Below are 20072 nucleotides of genomic sequence, written 5' to 3'. Positions count from 1 at the left end.
CACTCTGTCATTTAGTTTAGTATTGTGGAGTAACTACAATGTTGTTGATCCATCCTCAGTTCTCCTATTATAGCCATTCAACTCTAACTGTTTTAAAGTCACCATTGGCCTCATGGTGAAATCCCTGAGTGGTTTTCTTTCTCTCCGGCAACTGAGTTAGGAAGGACGCTTGTATCTTTGTAGTGACTGGGTGTATTGATACACAATCCAAAGTTTAATTAATAACTTCACCAGCCCATCTACCAATACATTTACATTTACATTTACATTTACGTCATTTAGCAGACGCTCTTATCCAGAGCGACTTACAAATAGGTGCATTTACCTTATAGCCAGTGGGATCACCACTTTACAATGTTTTTTTGTTGTTGTTTTTTGTCTTTTTATTTTTTTAAATTATTTTTTATTTTTGGGGGGTTGGGGTAAGGGGGGGGGGGTAGAAGGATTACTTTATCCTATCCCAATAGGTGCCCTTCTTTGCCAGGCATGGGAAATCTTCCCTGGTCTTTGTGGTTGAATCTGTGTTTAAAATTCACTGCTCGACTGACAGACCTTACAGATAATTGTACGTGTGGGGTACAGAGATGAGGTAGTCATTCAAAAATCATATTAAAACACCATTATTGCACACAGAGTGAGTCCATTAAACTTGTGACTTGCTAAGCAATTGTTTACTCCTGAACTTATTTAGGTTTGCCATAAAAAGGGGTTGAATACTTATTCACTCAAGACATCAGCTTTTAATTTTTTTATTATTGTTTGTAAACATTTCTAAAAATATAATTCCACTTTGACATTATGAGGTATTGTGTGTAGGTCGGTGACAAAAATAATCTCAATTTCATCCATTTTAAATTCAGGATGTAAAAACAAATTGTGAAGGCACTGTATTATAGTGTACATACTATTTGTCCAGGCCAATGCAGGGGATGCCAGAGTAAGCAGCATACACAGCTGAATTCCTCCCTCTCTCATTATACTGTATGTGTGTGTCCACTGAAAGCCCTATGGCAGTTATGTCCACATTCCTTTACTGATGCCAGCACACTGCGCAAAGTCCTACGACAGCTGAGAATGCAAAGGCTACATTGGCTTGAAGTGACGCTGTACTGCAACACTACCTTCTTGCTGAATTAACCTACCAACGCATGAACACACACGTGCCCACAGACAGATGCAATCACACTCACAAAAATACTGCAAAACAAAGAACACTTAATATCACAGGAAATTGACCAAAACACACATTAAGAAATCCCTAGGCTGGACAAAGTGTTATGTACTATAAAAAGCACAAACCAGCAACTATTTACTCCAAGGGCAAACATGTAGGAAAACAATGCCATCCTCTGCAGGTCAATAGTGTCTATTTAAAGCCACTCACCTCATGTTTGGTTTCAGTTTGGGAGATACGTTTGCTATAATAGCATCCTTATGCTTCATTTACATTAACAGGACTAAGCATCCCCACTCACTTATTCTATCCCTAGTGCCTACACTACAAACATTAGGCACATTTACTAATCTTTAAAAAGAATGGACAGATTTTCATGCAGAGCTCATCTCTCCAAATTGCCTTCTTCCCTCACTCCTGTCTTCTCTCTCTCCCCCTCTCTCCCTCCCTCTCCTCTCTCTCGCTCTCTCTCTCTCTCTCTGTCTCTCTGTCCCTCCTCTCCTCTCCTCTCCTCTCTCTCTCTCCTGTCCTCTCCTGTCCTCTCCTGTCCTCTCCACTCTCCCCTTGCTGACACTGCATCTCTCTGAAAACCGATCGCCCCGTTAGCTCTCCTCCCTGTCCTCTCTCCCTCTCTCTGCCCATCTCCTTCCTGGCCATGATGGGGCTATTCTCATGTCTAATCGCTTTCACCTTTCACTATCATTGAATCATCATCACTGGAGCTTCATCAGAGAATCAAATTACAAGTCCAGTGATATACCGTATACAGAAATACAAGAACAGTATAGCGGCAAGAGCACTGCGGAAAATATGATAATTAAGCAATAAAGCCAGAGGGGGTGTGGTATATGGCCAATATACTAAGGCTAAGGGCTGTTGGGCTAATTGCAGCATTACCGCAAAAATGGAAGAGGCAAGTGGAAGGGGGAGAAAGTAAGGAACTTGTCTGTCGGCTCTGAATTTGTGATAAATAAAATAAAAAGTATACCAGCTTAATTTAAGGACCAAAAAATTGATAGCTGTGCTATATCGATTGCAAAATATACTGAACAAAAATATAATAATAATAATAATAATAACGTGAAGTGTTGGTCCCATGTTTCATGAGATGAAATAAAAGATCCAAGAAATGTTCCATACACATAAAAAGCTTATTTCTCTCATATTTTTAACACAAAAAGTGAGCATTTCTCCTTTGCCAAGATAATCCATCCACCTGACAGGTGTGGCATATCAAGAAGCTGACTAAACAGCATGATCATTACACAGGTGCACCTTGTGCTGGGGACAATAAAAGGCCACTCTAAAATGTGCAGTTTTGTCACAGATGTCTCAAGTTTTGAGGGAGCGTGCAATTGGCATGCTTACTGCAGGAATGTCCACCAGAGCTGTTGCCAGAGAATTGAATGTTAATTTCTCTACCATAAATCGTTTTAGATAATTTGGCAGTATGTCCAACCGGCATCACAACCACAGACCACGTTTACCACACCAGCCCAGGACCTCCACACTGGCTTCTTCACCTGCGGGATCGTCTGAGACCAGCCACCCGGACAGCTGATGAAACTGAGGAGTATTTGTATGTAATAAAGCCCTTTTGTGGTAAAACATTTTTTATTCTGATTGGCTGTTCATGGGCCTGGGAGGACATAGGTCCACCCACTGGGGAGCCAGGCCCACCCATGGCAGCGCCCTTACCCAGTCATGTGAAATCCATAGATTAGGGCCTTATGATTTTATTTCAATTGACTGATTTCCTTATATGAACTGTAACTCTATAAAATCGTTGAAATTGTTGCATTTTGCCTTTATATTTTTGTTCAGTTTAGATGGGAAGAGATTTTTGATGTACTGATTCCATGGAACATGGTTTATGAACTGATACGTTTTGAATACAGCTTCGTTTTGTGTAAGTTTTTAAATGTAAATTATAATAAAAAATTCCTAGCAACCAATATGATGTTATATATATGGGGGTTACAACCATCCCAGCCCTGCAGATTTTCCTGAGAAGACAGAATCATTATATCATTTGTTTTGGTACTGTCCATATGTAGCTTGTTTTTGGTTGCAGGTTCAGGAATGGCTGAAGAATTGCAACATTTACCTGGAGCTAACTCTGCAAATAGCACTGCTGGGTGATTTAAAACGTCATAGTCAAATCAATCAATAATATAATAATACTCTTAGCAAACTCAGCAAAAAAAGAAACGTCCTCTCACTGTCAACTGCGTTTATTTTCCGCAAACTTAACATGTGTAAATATTTGTATGAACATAATAAGATTCAACAACAGACATAAACTGAACAAGTTCCACAGACATGTGACTAACAGAAATGGAATAATGTGTCCCTGAACAAAAGGGGGGGTCAAAATCAAACGTAAACAGTCAGTACCTGGTGTGGCCACCAGCTGCATTAAGTACTGCAGTGCATCTCCTCCTCATGGACTGCACCAGATTTGCCAGTTATTGCTGTGAGATGTTACCCCACTATTCCACCAAGGCACCTGCAAATTCCCAGACATTTCTGGGGGGAATGGCCCTAGCCCTCACCCTCCGATCCAACAGGTCCCAGACGTGCTCAATGGGATTGAGATCCGTGCACTTCGCTGGCCATGGCAAAACACTGACATTCCTGTCTTGTAGGAAATCACGCACAGAACGAGCAGTATGGCTGGTGGCATTGTCATGCTGGATGGTCATGTCAGGATGAGCCTGCAGGAAGGGTACCACATGAGGGAGGAGGATGTCTTCCCTGTAACGCACAGCTTTGAGATTGCCTGCAATGACAACAAGCTCAGTCCGATGATGCTGTGACACACTGCCCCAGACCATGACGGACCCTCCACCTCCAAATCGATCCCGCTCCAGAGTACAGGCCTCGGTGTAACGCTCATTCCTTTGACGATAAACGCGAATCCGACCATCACCCCTGGTGAGACAAAACCGCGACTTGTCAGTGAAGAGCACGTTTTGCCAGTCCTGTCTGGTCCAGCAACGGTGGGTTTGTGTCCATAGGCGACGTTGTTGCCGGTGATGTCTGGTGAGGACCTGCCTTACAACAGGCCTACAAGCCCTCAGTCCAGCCTCTCTCAGCCTATTGCGGACAGTCTGAGCACTGATGGAGGGATTGTGCGTTCCTGGTGTAACTCAGGCAGTTGTTGTTGCCATCCTGTACCTGTCCCGCAGGTGTGATGCTCGGATGTACCGATCCTGTGCAGGTGTTGTTACACGTGGTCTGCCACTGCGAGGACGATCAGCTGTCCATCCTGTCTCCCTGTAGCGCTGTCTTAGGCGTCTTACAGTACGGACATAGCAATTTATTGCCCTGGTCACATCTGCAGTCCTCATGCCTCCTTGCAGCATGCCTAAGGCACGTTCACGCAGATGAGCAGGGACCCTGGGCATCTTTCTTTTGGTGTTTTTCAGAGTCAGTAGAAAGACCTCTTTAGTGTCCTAAGTTTTCATAACTGTGACCTTAATTGCCTACCGTCTGTAAGCTGTTAGTGTCTTAACGACCTTTTCCACACGTGCATGTTCATTAATTGTTTATGGTTCATTGAACAAGCATGGGAAAGCATGTTGCAACCCTTTACAATGAAGATCTGTGAAGTTATTTGATTTTTACTAATCATCTTTGAAAGACAGGGTCCTGTGAAAGGGACGTTTCTTTTTTTGCTGAGTTTAAAAAGATTCAGAACTGTGAAATATCACCGCACAGTTAAAATATATGGTAAATAGACATTTAAACTGGATGGTGTTCAGAGACAGATGGGATGGGTTGAGGGTAGCTGAAGGATGGGACTAAAAACAAACAAAAATAACTATTGTAAAATATATTGTATCCGTAAAATGTATATAGCATGTACAGTGTAGTCGGAAAGTATTCAGACACCTTGACTTTTTTTCCACATTATTAAGTTACAGCCTTTTTCTAAAACGGATTAAATTGTTTTTTTCCCCTCATCAATATTTTACATTTACATTTTAGTCATTTAGCAGATGCTCTTATCCAGAGCGACTTACAGGAGCAATTAGGGTTAAGTGCATTGCTCAAGGGCACCGACAGATTTTTCACCTAGTCGGCTCGGGGATTAGAACCAGCGACCTTTCGGTTACTGGCACAACGCTCTTAACCACTAAGCTACCTGCCGCTCTACACACAATACCCTATAATGACAAAGTGAAAACAAGTTTATAAATGTTTTGCAAATTAATAAAAAATTAAAAACAGAAATACCTTACTTCAATAAGTATTCAGACCCTTTGCTATGAGACTCGAAATTGAGCTCAGGTGCATCCTGTTTCCATTGATCATCCTTGAGATGTTTCTACAACTTGATTGGAGTCCACCTGTGTTAAATTCAATTGATTGGACATGATTTGGAAAGGCACAAACCTGTCTATATAAGGTCCCACAGTTGACAGTACATGTCAGAGCAAAAACCAAGCCATGAGGTCGAAGGAATTGTCCGTAAAGCTCCAAGACCGGATTGTGTTGAGGCACAGATCTGGGGAAGGGTACAAAAAAAATTCTGCAGCATTGAAGGTCCCCAAGAACACAGTGACCTCCATCATTCTTAAATGGAAGAAGTTTGGAACCACCAAGACACTTCCTAGAGCTGGCCGCCCGGCCAAACTGAGCAATCAGGGGGAGAAGGGCCTTGGTCAGGGAGGTGACCAAGAACCCGATGGTCACTCTGACAGAGCTCCAAAGTTCCTCTGTGAAAATGGGAGAAACTTCCAGAAGGACAACCATATCTGCAGCACTCCACCAATCTGAGTTGCCAGACGGAAGCCACTCCTCAGTAAAAAGCACGACAGCCCGCTTGGAGTTTGCCAAAAGGCACCTAAAGGACTCTCAGACCATGAGAAACAAGATTCTCTGGTCTGATGAAACCCAAGATTGAACTCTTTGGACTGAATGCCAAGCGTCACGTCTGGAGGAAACCTGGCACCATCCCTACGGTGAAGCATGGTGGTGGCAGCATCATCCTGTGGGGATGTTTTTCAGCGGCAGGGAGACTAATCAGGATCGAGGGAAAGATGAACGGAGCAAAGTACAGAGAGATCCTTGATGAAAACCTGCTCCAGAGCCCTCAGGACCTCAGACTGTGGCGAAGGTTCACCTTCCAACAGGACAATGACCCTAAGCAAACAGCCAAGACAATGCAGGAGTGGCTTCGGGACAAGTCTCTGAATGTCCTTGAGTGGCCCAGCCAGAGCCTGGACTTGAACCCTATCGAACATCTCTGGAAAGACCTGAAAATAGCTGTGCAGCGACACTCCCCATCCAACCTGACAGAGCTTGAGAGGATCTGCAGGGATGAATGGGAGAAACTCCCCAAATACAGGTGTGCCAAGCTTGTAGCGTCATACCCAAGAAGACTCGAGGCTGTAATCGCTTCAACAAAGTACTGAGTAGACTGTAACTACCAATTGGATATCACAAAAATAAATGTTTGCAAATGTATTTAAAAAAATGTAAATGTGATATTTCAGTTTGGAGTTTTTTATACATTTCAAAACATTTTTTTCTTCTTCTAGTTTTTCTCCCCAATTCCGGGATATCCAATTAGTAGTTACAGTCTTGTCCCATCACTGCAACTCCCGTACTGACTCGGGAGAGGCGAAGGTCGAGAGCCATGCGTCCTCCGAAACACGACCCTGCCAAGCCGCTCAGCGTGCATGCGCCCGGCCCGCCACAGGAGTCGCTAGAGCGCGATGGAACAAGGACATCCCGGCCGGCCAAACCCTTCCCTAACCCGGACGACGCTGGGCCAGTTGCACGCCGCTTCATGGGTCTCCCGGTCGCAGCCTGGGATCGAACCCGGTTCTGTAGTGATGCCTCAAGCACTGCGATACAGTGCCTTAGACCGCTCCGCCACTCGGGAGGCCCAAAATTTGCTAACATTTCTAAAAACCTGGTTTTGCTTTGTCATTATGGGATATTGTGTGTAGATTGATGAGTGGAAAAAACGATTTATTCAATTTTAGAATAAGGCTGTAACGTAACGTAACGTAACAAAATGTGGAAAAAGGCAAGGGGTCTGAATACTTTCCGAATGCACTGTATATCATGGCTTTCAGCCAATCAACATCCAGGGCTCGAACAATCCTGTTTATAATCACCTTTTTAGCACTACAAAATAAATGGCCTGCACAGCCTATAAGACTGAAACATTTGAGAAGTTAGCAAAAACTTAGACTGAAATGGCACAGATGGTGTGTGGTCAATGAGTTGACAAGTACTGGATCCTTTTTCACTGAAATTGAACTGAATTTACAACACTGACAATTCCTGCTTTTTCAGTGACTGAAATGCAATCCAATGGCTGAAATGATGTGGAGAAGTGTACGTCACTGACCTGCACAGGCTCCTCTAGGACTCCACTGCAGATGGGGCACAGCAAGTCCTCATCCACTTCCCCCTGGAACCGGGTGACGTCGTAGCCCATGGCACATCACCGGAACCAACTACAACCTGCAACACAGGTGGGGCAATGGTTAGCTGACAGAGTACAGACAATCAAACATGACAACTTATGCCTACATGTCATGCATGTGCAGGATCAAAATCGACATGGAACATACTCACAGAAAAAAAGCTAATTACTCAACCATGTTTAAAATAATCAACCTATATGTGGCAGCAATTAGAGGATATGGCACTACAAATAATGGCTGTGTTACTTACAGTAAAAAGCTCTTCAACCAGTCTTGCATTACATAGTTAGCCTAGATTTGGTGTATTATCTTTTGCTCATTGCTAAAAAGGTGCAATATTGGACACCTGATACGCAGACAGGAATTATATTGCCTTTGTGTGCCTTTTCCTTTCCTTCCTGAAAAGGAAAGTGCTCCAATCCTCAGCTATAAAACATGGTAATATGAGTCTTTGCTGCTGGTGACCTTTTTGAACGCTGTGTGCTCTATGCACTGAAGCAGACCACCATAGTCCCTGTGCCCAAGGACACTAAGATAACCTGCCTAAATGACTACCGACCCGTAGCACTCACGTCTGTAGCCATGAAGTGCTTTGAAAGGCTGGTCATGGCTCACAACACCATTATCCCAGAAACCCTAGTCCCACTCCAATTTGCATACCGCCCCAACAGATCCACAGATGATGCAATCTCTATAGCACTCCACACTGCCCTTTCCCACCTGGACAAGAGGAACACCTACATGAGAATGCTATTCATTGACTACAGCTCAGCGTTCAACACCATAGTGCCCTCAAAGCTCATCACTAAGCTAAGGACCCTGGGACTAAACACCTCCCTCTGCAACTGGATCCTGGACTTCCTGACGGGCCGCCCCCAGGTGGTAAGGGTAGGTAACAACACATCTGCCACGCTGATCCTCAACACACTCAGGGGTGCGTGCTCAGTCCCCTCCTGTACTCCCTGTTCACCCATGACTGCATGGCCAGGCACGACTCAAACACCTTCATTAAGTTTGCAGATGACACAACAGTGGTAGGCCTGATCACCGACAACGATGAGACAGCCTATAGGGAGGAGGTCAGAGACCTGGCCGTGTGGTGCCAGGATAACAACCTCTCCCTCAACGTGATCAAGACAAAAGGAGATGATTGTGGACTACAGGAAAAAAAAGAGGACTGAGCACGCCCCCATTCTCATCGATGGGGCTGTAGTGGAACAGGTTGAGAGCTTCAAGTTCCTTGGTGTCCACATCACCAACAAACTATCATGGTCCAAACACACCACGACAGTCGTGAAGAGGGCACGACAAAGCCTATTCCCCCTCAGGAGACTGAAAACATTTGGCATGGGTCCTCAGATCCTCAAAAAGTTATACAGCTGCACCATCGAGAGCATCCTGACTGGTTGCATCACCGCCTGGTATGGCAACTGCTCGGCCTCCGACTGCAAGGCACTACAGAGGGTAGTACGTACGGCCCAGTACATCACTGGGGCCAAGCTTCCTGCCATCCAGGACCTCTATACCAGGCGGTGTCAGAGGAAGGCCCTCAAAATTGTCAAAGACCCCAGCCACCCTAGTCATAGACTGTTCTCTCTGTTACCGCACGGCAAGCGGTACCGGAGCGTCAAGTCTAGGTCCAAAAGGCTTCTGAACAGCTTCTACCCCCAAGCCATAAATCTCCTGAACAGCTAATCATGGCTACCCGGACAATTTGCACTGCCCCCCACCACCACACCCACCCCGTCCCCCTTTTTTACTCTGCTGCTACTCTGTTTATTATTTATGCTTAGTCACTTTAACTCTACCCACATGTACATATTACCTCAATTACCTTGACTAGCCGGTGCCCCCGCACATTGACTCTGCACCGGTACCCCCCTGTATATAGCCTCCCTACTGTTATTTTATTTACTGCTGCTCTTTAGTTATTTGCTTTAATTTTTTTTGCTTAACACTTTTTTATTTGTTTTACTTTGCATTGTTGGTTAAGGGCTTGTAAGTAAGCATTTCACTGTAATGTCTACACCCGTTGTATTCAGCGCATGTGGCAAATACAATTTGATTTGATTTGAAGTAAGGTCTGAATAAGCGAATACATTGCCTATTCAGCACAGTGTGGAAAGAACTACAATGAGCATTCTACACCACGTTACAAAAACAGGCATGTACTGCAATGGCATTGATGACCTTTTTAACAGTTTAAACTAGAGTGATGACTAGGGCTGTGGCGGTCATGAAATTGTGTCAGCCGGTGATCGTCAAGCAAATAACTGTCGGACTCACGGTAATTGACCGTTAATGACCATAAACACATTTAGCATCTCCTGGCATCCACACATAGCCTACAAGCCACTGATGCAGACCTTTTTAAAAAGTCTAATAAATCCATGTAATATAGCCTACACCTTCACAATAAATCCATTATTTATTTTAGACAGGTCTAAAGAAGCATGATATGAAGAAAATGTAGTCTATTTCAGAAGAACAGAATAGCATACTCTGAGTTGTCCTTATGTTAGGTCCTGATATGGCTATGCCAAATGGCTGTGGGCTACACTAGTTCATTTAGCAGACAAGATTTGCTCAGAATTCCGTGGCATTATTTTATAGTATGAAGAATACAATTGAACAAAGCTGAATAAAATAGAAAGGATATTTTCTCCAAACTATTTGAGGGAGTGCACACATGCAGCTATTCTGTGTTGAGCGATTAACAAATAAATAGGTATTCCTATATGCTTAATTTAGAGTTATTAATGTAACTTAAGTTGTTCTACAAACATTGGGCTATATGTTTTGATTTTTAATACATTGTAAGGCTGCCTGATGCGACTATAATGATGATTTGAAAAAAGTATCTTGAAAGGCATGAGCTCTGCTTTGTTTATTGTGCAGGCTGTACACACTTCATCAGTCTCTCATTCACAATTTGACAAGCACTTGATAATGCCTCGAATTTCACGGAGGCATCCCCTTTGTGGCCGTAATGCACCCTAAAAAAATCCATGCCTTTTGCGGTAAGTGGCCGTTGTGCCCTTCTCCCATCACGTGATTGGGTCTCTCTCACAGGCTACAAGTGACGACAGACACATCGGGGACGCAACTGCGCATGTCCTTATCCAATTTGAGGTGCATATTGAAGATATTGGAAGAACTGTCCACATTTACTTTGTCAGCCAACAAGATGAGCAGGCCTAACGAACAGCAAAAGCACTAGCCTATGTCAATCAACTATCCCCCATAGTACAAAGGTCAACCTATTCTATTCAATAAATAAATATTCCAAACATAGTCTGGGACAGTTGTGGGATGCAATAGATCCCAAATTAATACAACCACTAGCATCAAAAACAACTTTTTAACGCAATGTGGCTGACGCAACAGATCAGAACATTTAGGCTATTTCTTCACATTATAAGCGCAGCAATGCACACATGGCAGTAGGCTATAAGCATGAATGTTACATTAGCTGGAAAACACCATTATTAAAAGTGACAGTAAATGCGATTATGCATGTAATGCTTTTATTATACAGGTGCATTTTCATGGTGAAAATTATCTTCCCCAAACTTGAAACTCACACGCTGCTTATGTATGCCAGTTAGGCTCTAAACCCCTTGTAAAGCGGCTTAAATGTGCTTAATTTTAAGAAGTTATTTGGCCACTTTAGTTGTGATACAACCTTATCAAAACATATAGGCCTATGGGCTAGGCTACATGAGGTGTGCGACTATGATTCAAAAGAGTCACACAAAAAAAAGGCAGTTTCTTATGCTGGGCAACATTCACAAGTGATAATATATAATTCACAAGTGATAGGCTAATATTGTCACCCATTAGACTATTCTTGATTTAATCTTGTCTTTACATATACTAAATAATACAGTTGAAGTCGGAAGTTTACATACACCTTCGCCAAAAACATTTAAACTCAGTTTTTCACAATTCCTGACATTTAATCCTAGTAAAGATTCCCTGTCTTAGGTCAGTTAGGATCACCACTTTATTTTAAGAATGTGAAATGTCAAAATAATAGTAGAGAGAATGATTTATTTCAGCTTTTATTTCTTTCATCACATTCCCAGTTGGTCAGAAGATTACATACACTCAATTAGAATTTGGAAGCATTGCCTTTAAATTGTTTAACTTGGGTCAAACGCGTCGGGTAGCCTTCCACAAGTTTGTTAACAAGAAATTTGTGGAGTGGTTGAAAAACAAGTTTTAATGACTCCAACCTAAGTGTATGTAAACTTCCGACTTCAACTGTATATGTGTGAAATTTGTTTTGATTTAGAATGGACCATTATCATGCACCTGTCTCGAAACAGGGGCAGCGGGAAAAAATATGTCATCTATGCACTTAAATAGCGAATGGAGGACACTTTTCCCGTGGTTGATTTTCATGCCAGCCAGGTAGGCTATAATCCAGTTGTAAATATAAACAATGTGCTTAATATTAGGAAAGTTGAGAAATAAATATAGTAGCCCTAGCCTATAGAAAGCCAATGGGATCCTCGTCTTTTTAGTAGAGGCCATCACTCTGTTTTCTCACGCAATTGCATAGCCTATAGAAATGTTACACAACATGAGCTCATGGGCTCTAATGAAGTGTTTGATTAGATTTTCGAACACAATTGCATTGACGTCAGAGTGATTAGAGGGACAATAGAGTGCGGAGTACCAGGCAGTTAGCAATTTTGGCAGGCTACTAATGACCATCAGCAGCATCAGAGCTTGTAGAAGCTTTATTACCGTGACTAAATGACTCATGACTGCCGGTGTGGCGGTAATACGGTCACCGCAACAGCCCTAGTGATGACTTCAATATAAAAATCAGCCCACTTAGATGAGACGTCTTTCAGAAATACAAGCAAAGAGCTTGTCATAAATTAACACAATCTACAGCACACCCTCTCTCTGAGGTGATTTCATTTTGAGATAGCCATCTTGTTTATCAAGTGTCAAGACTAGTTATACAAGACACTTACCCACTACAGTGCAAGTGGGTTTTCTTTTTGTCCAAGACTAGTGGTAGTATGAACATTTATGGTGTGGATACTTCTTGGGTATCAGTGCACTTTGAAATAACTACCTGGCTCGGTCAAATGGTACATTGAGTTGGAGGATGGATTGCATTTGCCAGAAGATACAGAAGATGGCCCCGACAGACATGGCAGCTCTGCTTCTAGCTCCTAAGCAACTTTGCAGTATTTTGTTTTTTTGTGTGTTATTTCTTACATTATTAGCTCAGAACGTTTTTTTGTGTTATTACATACAGCCGGAAATAACTTTTGGATATCAGAGCGGTGGTAACTGACAAGCATTACGACCAGGAATACGACTTTCCCGAATTGGATCCTTTGTTCGTACCCCCCAGGACAATTGAGTCTCTGGACAATAAAGTAGACGAGCTCAGGGTGAGGATTTCCTTCCAGAGTGACATCAGGGATGTAACAGTTTCACGGAATCATGGCTCTCTCCGGATATACTATCCACATCCATACAGCCAGCTGGGTTCTCAGTACATAGTACAGACACGAATAAAGAACTCTACGGGAAGAAGAAAGGCGGTGGTGTATGTTTCATGATTAACTACTCATGGTGTGATTTTGATAACGTACATAAACTCAAGTCCTTTTGTTCATCCGACCTAGAATACCTCAATCAAATGCAGACCGTATTACCTCCCAAGAGAATTATCTTTGGTTATAGTCACAGCTGTGTATATTCCCCCTCAAGCCGATACCACGACGGCCCTCAAGGAACTACACTGGACTTTGTGCAAACTAGAAACCACATATCCTGAGGCCGCATTTATTGTAGCTGGGGATTATAACAAAGCAGATATGAGGAAAACGCCCCCGAAGTTCTAGAAACACATTGACTGTAGTACTCGCGCTGCTAAAATGTTCAACCACTGTTACTCCCCCTTCCGGGATGCCTACAAGGCCATCCCTTCAGCAAATCAGATCAAGACTCCATTTTGCTGCTCCCTTCCTATTGGCAGAAACTCAAAACAGGAAGTACCTGTGCTAAGGTCTATTCAACGCTGGTCTGACCAATCTGAATCCATGCTTCAAGATTGGTTTGATCACACGGACTGGGATATGTTCCGGGTTGCCTCTGAGAATAACATTGACGTATACACGGACACTGAGTTCATCAGGAAGTATATAGGGGATGTTGTTCCCACTGTGACTATTAAAACCTACTCAAACCAGAAAACATGGATAGATGGCAGAATTCGCACAAAATTGAAAGTGCGAACCACCGCATTTAACCATGGCAAGGTGACTGGGAATATGGTTGAATACAAATATGGAATGCCTTCCCTCCGTAAGGCAATCAAACAGGCAAAACGTCAGTACAGAGACAAAGTGGATTGGCAATTCAACGGCTCAGACACGAGACGTATGTGGCAGGGTCTACAGACAATCACGGATTACAAAGGGAAAACCAGCCACGTCGCGGACACCGACGTCTTGCTCCCGGACAAGGTAAACACCTTCTTCGCCTGCTTTGAGGATAACACAGTGCCACTGAAGCGGCCCGCTCCCAAGGACTGTAGGCTCTTCTTCTCCGTGGCCGACGTGAGTAAGACATTATTTATATACTGTATTCTATTCTACTGTATTTTAGTCAATGCCACTCCGACATTGCTCGTCCTAATATTTATATATTTCTTAATTCCATTATTTTACGTGTGTACTGCTGTGAATTGTTAGATACTACTGCACTGTTGGAGCTAGGAACACAAGCATTTCGCTACACCCGCAATAACATCTGCTAAATATGTGTATGTGACCAATACAATTTGATTTGAAGATACTGACCCTAACGTTACGCTCGTTTACACTGAGATGTAACCAATCATGGTTACATTAAGACACCGTGGTGCCCACGCGAGACATGGGTCGGAAAACGTACCTCAGTGCAGGGATGGGATATGCCACTGTACTCCAAATGTTACCTTTATCCACACTGCTTCATCGAGAAGATTGAAATACTGCTAGTTTAAGGGAAACTGCCCTTTTTGTCCTCATGCTAGTTAGCAGTGGGCAACGCAGCCATTTTGCAATGGCAGTGTCAGCTAATGGGCCTTGCCATCTGGAATCCTTGGGACGTCCCTACATCATTGAAGTTGAAATTTAAAATGGTCAGGGTAGTGGTTAAGGTTTAGGGTAGGGACGTCCCAAGGATCCCAGATAGCACTAACCATTCCATAATGGCTGAGGTGGCTACTTGCTAGCTAGCATGACGACGAAAAGGGCAGTTTTCCGGGAAAACAAGCAGTATTTCAATCTTCTCGATGGAGCAGTGTGGCTAAAGATACAATTTGGAGTACAGTGGCATACAGTGCCTTCAGAAAGAATTCCCACCCCTTGACTTTTCCCACATTTTGTTGTGTTACAGCCTGAATTCAAAATGTATTAAAGTGAGATTTTTTTGTCACTGGTCTACAAACAATACCCCATAATGTCAAAGGTGAATTGTTTTTTCGAATTTTTTACAAATTAATAACATAATGAAACACTGAAATGTATGTATTGAACCCCTTTGATATGGCAAGCTTAACTAAGTTCAGGAGTAAAAATGTGCTTAACAAGTCACATAAGTTGCATGGACTCACTGTGTGGAATAATAGTGTATTTTTGAAGGACTACCTCATCTCATCACACATACAATTATCTGTAAGGTCCCTCAGTCGAGCAGTGAATTTCAAACACAGATTCAACCAAAGACCAGGGAGGTTTTCCAATGCCTCGGAAAGAAGGGCACCTATTTGAAGATGGGTAAAAAATAAAAATAAATAAAGCAGCAGACCTTGAATATCCTTTTGAGCCTGGTGAAGTTATTAATTACACTTTGGATGGTGTATCAATACAGCCAGTCACTACAAAGATACAGTCGTCCTTCCTAACTCAGTTGCCGGAGAGGAAGGAAACAGCTCAGGGATTTCACAATGAGGCCAGTGGTGACTTTAAAGCAGTTACAGAGTTGAATGGCTGTGATACGAAAAAATGGAGGATGGCTCAACAACGTAGTTGCTCCAAAATACTAACCAAATTGACAAAGCGAAATGGAAGCCTATACAGAATAGAAAATATTCCAAGACATGCATCCTGTTTGCAACACTAAAGTAATACTGCAAAAAAAAGTGCACTTCTTGTCCCGAATACAAAGTGTTATGTTTGAGGCAAATCCAACACGTCACATTATTGAGTACCACTCAGAGAATAATATAGACAGTATTTCCAAGCATAGTGGTGGCTGCTTCATGTTATGGGTATGCTTGTAATCGTTAAGGCCTGGGGAGTTTTTCAGGATAATAAAATTAACGGAATGGAGCTAAGCACAGGCAAAATCCTAGAGGAAAACCTGGTTCAGTCTGCTTTTTACCAGACACTGGGAGATGAATTCACCTTTCAGCAGGAAAATAACCTAAAACACAAGGCCAAATCTACACAGTGAATGTTTCTGAGTGGCCGAGTTACAGCTCTGACATAAATCTACTTGAAAATCTATGGCAAGACCTAAAAACGATTGTCTAGCAATGATCAACAACCAATTTGACAGAGCTTAACATAATTTTGAAAAGAATAAATGGGCAAATGTTGCACAATCCAGGTGTGGGAAGTGCTTAGAGACTCACGCAGAAATACTCACAGCTGTAATCGCTGCCAAAGGTACTCCTACAAAGTATTGACTCAGGGGTGTGAATACTTATGTAAATTAGATATTTCTATATTTCATTTTTTATAAATTTGCAAACATGTTTTCACTTTGTCATTATGGGGTATTGTGTGTGAATGGGTGACAGAAAAAAGTATATTTAATCAATTTTGAATTCGGGCTGTAACAACAAAATGTGGAATAAGTCAAGGGGTATGAATACTTTCTGAAGGCACTGTATCCCATCCTTGCATTCAGGTACGTCGTCTTACCCATACCTTGCGCCGGCTCCACGGTGTCTTAATGTAACCATGGTTGCGTTCCGACCCCAGCGCAGCTGTGTAAACAAGCGTAACGGTAGGGTCGGTATCTTCTGGCAAGGATTGCATAGGCAAGTATAAAGCCCAACATCCTCAATGAATATGGATGTTATACATGAACTGAAACACTGGCTTTCTAGTAATCAATGATATGAAATAGTATCAGATCTGTGTCTCTCCATGTGTGCATGCCTGTCCTCTTGCTACAGTTTATACACCAGATAATGTGATATAACCAAAGATTTTTGGTGTCCATTACTGGATGTTACATAGATTCTTCAACTAACCTGGCATAGGCAGTGCCTCCATAAGGCTAAGGGAACCTAAGCTTTCCCTAAAGTAAATGTAATTAAATTGCAAAACTTATATAGCCTAATTAGCTTACTCCTGTCTATACAGAAATAAATCATATCATTCAAAATAAGCTACTACACCAGAACATATGATTTGGCCACAGAGGATCATTAGCTTCTACTTAAAGTAGTGGATTGTTTTAAACCGCATAGCCTACAGTCGGAAGGGCCCGTAATTTGGGCAGCGAACGCGCAGCAAATAGATGATTGTTGAGTTGCAACTTTCAGTGAAAAGCAGAGAGACCCAGCCAGGCATAATCGCAATATTTAAAAATACAAATCACAGAAAAACAGATTGGAAAGCAAATTGCTATTGCTGTAAAGAGAAGGCAATGAAAAGACTCCAATCTGTCTTTTAGTTATCAAAATTCTGAACTTAATTGAGCGAACAGTAGCCTACCTCATTGGCACCAGTGGAGCTGCATATTCACTGTCTTTATCATTAGGTCAGTATCACTTGTTTGTTTTTGGACAATAATTTCCTCCTTCAGGTTAGATGGTCATCATATTGTATTTGTCTCCCCTTTTCGTAGGCCTATTGGATAAGACAACGTTGTTTTTATTGATCTGTTTGTCAGTGTCAGCAGAGTAGGCTACCCTATAATTTTTGTCATATTAAAAAAGATTCTGCTAATGTCTCCAGTCATATAAAGTGTAGTAAAATTGCATGAAGTGTTTATAAAAGACCAACATTTTCCTGTGCAAAGAAAGGAGAAGAAATGCATCTGATGTAGCCTATAGCCTAAGTCTACTCTACGCCACTACGCGCTGCATTGAACAGTATGATTTGCAAACAGTGATTGAGTTATATTATTAGCCTAAATTATGACTATAAAATGTAATCATCACACATTACATAAGTCTGCAAATACGAGGATAATTGGAATGCTTTATTATAAAAGGTGTATTTTTATGGTGAAAAATAGCTTACCCAAACTTGAAACCCACATGTTGCCTATGTAACCTGGTATTGGTGATACTCTCTTGAGTCTCGATTCGGGAAAACAGTTATCTTATAAATTTGGAGATTTAATACTTTCCGAGTCGTCTCTGGTGTTTGTAGAACCACCTGCAACTGTACACACACATTTATAAGATAACTGTTTTCCAGAATCAAGAACGAAGAGAGTATCACCAATACCAGGTTAGTTGAAGAATCAATGGCGTAGGCTTGAATAGGGCTTTCCTCTAATGTCCAGTAATGGACACCAAAAATCTTTGGTTATATAGCCTAACATTATCCGGTGTACAAACAGCAATTTGACCTCAATGTCCACTCACCGGTGTCTTTCCTTCCTTGGGCCAGAATCCTCAGCCCTCCTCTTCATTGAAAATATGGACCACAGACCGCAGGGGCAGAGTTTTGGGAAGGAGAGAGAAGCAACCTGGGGCCAGGGTAATGATGTCCTCGGGAAAATGCATCTGGGGAAAACAGTAACGTTATGCAATGTTGTTACTTTTTCTTTAATTTACTTAGACAGTTTACGATATGATTAGCAATCGGTGGAGGCTCCGAGGAGGAGGAAGGTGAGGACCATCCTCCTCAGTGAATTTCATAAAAATAAAAACAGTAAAACATTAAAAGAGGTATCATTTTTAGATAAAACTATACTAAATATATTCACGTCACCAAATAATTGATTAAAACAATGTTTGCAATGAAGGTCTACAGTAGCCTCAACAGCACTCTGTAGGGTAGCACCATGGTGTAGCCAGAGGACAGCTAGTTTCTTTCCTCCTCTGGGCACATTGACTTCAATACAAAACCTAGGAGGCTCATGGTTCTCACCCCCTTCCAATGACTTACAGTAATTATGACAACTTCCGGAGGACGTCCTACAACCTATCAGAGCTCTTGCAGCATGAACTGACATTTTGTCAAAGGATCAGAGAATGAATCTAGTACTGAAAGCATAAGCTAAAGCTAGCTAGCACTGCAGTGCATAAAATGTGGTGAGCAGTTGACTCAAAGAGATAGAATTACAAATTTCTTAAAAAAGGAAGGAGAAGCAAGAGGGAGAGAGCTAGCTATATTTCATAGTATTTTCTTTACTTTCACTTACTTAGCTAGCTAGTTTAGCCTACTCAAACACCCAGCTCAAACTGAGAGGGATGCTATGTTAGCTAGCTGGCTATCCAGCACTGGAACTCTTCAAAGTCAAGGTAAGCTTTTGGTTTTATTAATTTATTGCCACCGGGGCCTGCAGATGTAACTGCTAAACTGCTTGTTGACTGTACACTGTCCTGCATGATTGTAGCGGGTTTACTAATGTGTTAGTTCTAGTAGCTATGTTGACTATGACGTCAGATAATATGGTAACAACGATGTAGGCGGTGTGTAGCGGTTGTGATATGAAGGTTTGGCTTGGAAAGATTTTTTGCCTGGTCACAGACAGCTGATGTGTTGTGCACTGAAGTCCACAAATGACGGGAAAAGGTGAGAGGAGGAGAACGCGTAGATGCGAGAAGGAATTGCAAAGTGACCATGCTGTTTGTATGTGGCTGCTATGAAAGTGAACTGAGTTTGCCTGTTCTCAGTGGTGTATTCATTCAGCCAATTCTGTTGAAAAACGTTTCTTAAAAACGGAAGCAAACGAACATACCTGAATTTGTCCAATAGAAACTCGTTTGCAACTTTTGGCCTAATTACACCCTAGATCAGCTAGATGCACACAACAGTGTGCAAGGCGGTATTGAATGTGTCACTGTCACCTTGATTACTAAAAATTATCTCGACTTAAGTTGTAAACTTTCATTCATAGGCTAGGGTGTAGCAACCTCATGATTGGTATAGGGAAAATTCGAGTATAATAATAATAATATGCCATTTAGCAGACACTTTTATCCAAAGCGACTTAGTCATGCGTGCATACATTTTTTTTTTTTTGTGTATGGGTGGTCCCGGGGATCGAACCCACTACCTTGGCGTTACAAGCGCCGTGCTCTACCAGCTGAGCTACAGAGGACCACGATCATGTAGTAGCCCAAACCTATCGACGTTACATTGAGCTGGGTGAATGGAATATGAATGGCAGTCATCCAATATGCTGTAATAGATATAAGGCCATGCTCATAAAAACAATTATCGTCCTCCCTCATC

General features: G+C 42.2%; 1 protein-coding gene across 3 annotated transcripts in view; it reads right to left on the bottom strand.

Moving 5' to 3' along the window:
* LOC121575125 (E3 ubiquitin-protein ligase NRDP1-like) overlaps positions 1–20072 on the bottom strand; it is a 31189-nt gene that overhangs the window by 10622 nt on the left and 495 nt on the right. For 2 of the 3 annotated variants that reach the window (XM_041888005.2, XM_041888003.2), the window contains exons 2-3: positions 18254–18394; positions 7545–7660 (exon numbers count right to left, since the gene is read on the bottom strand). In XM_041888005.2, the coding sequence (XP_041743939.1) occupies positions 7545–7634 (90 nt within the window). In that variant the 5' untranslated portion in view covers positions 7635–7660; positions 18254–18394. Of the gene's footprint in view, positions 1–7544; positions 7661–17372; positions 17508–18253; positions 18395–20072 lie in introns of all 3 variants that reach the window. The other variant, XM_041888004.2, reaches the window with a different exon arrangement.

The sequence above is a fragment of the Coregonus clupeaformis genome, chromosome 10, assembly GCF_020615455.1.
Source record: "Coregonus clupeaformis isolate EN_2021a chromosome 10, ASM2061545v1, whole genome shotgun sequence".
NCBI lineage: Eukaryota > Metazoa > Chordata > Actinopteri > Salmoniformes > Salmonidae > Coregonus > Coregonus clupeaformis.
Note: the sequence above shows the minus strand (reverse complement) of the source record. Positions and strands in the feature narration are given on the sequence as shown.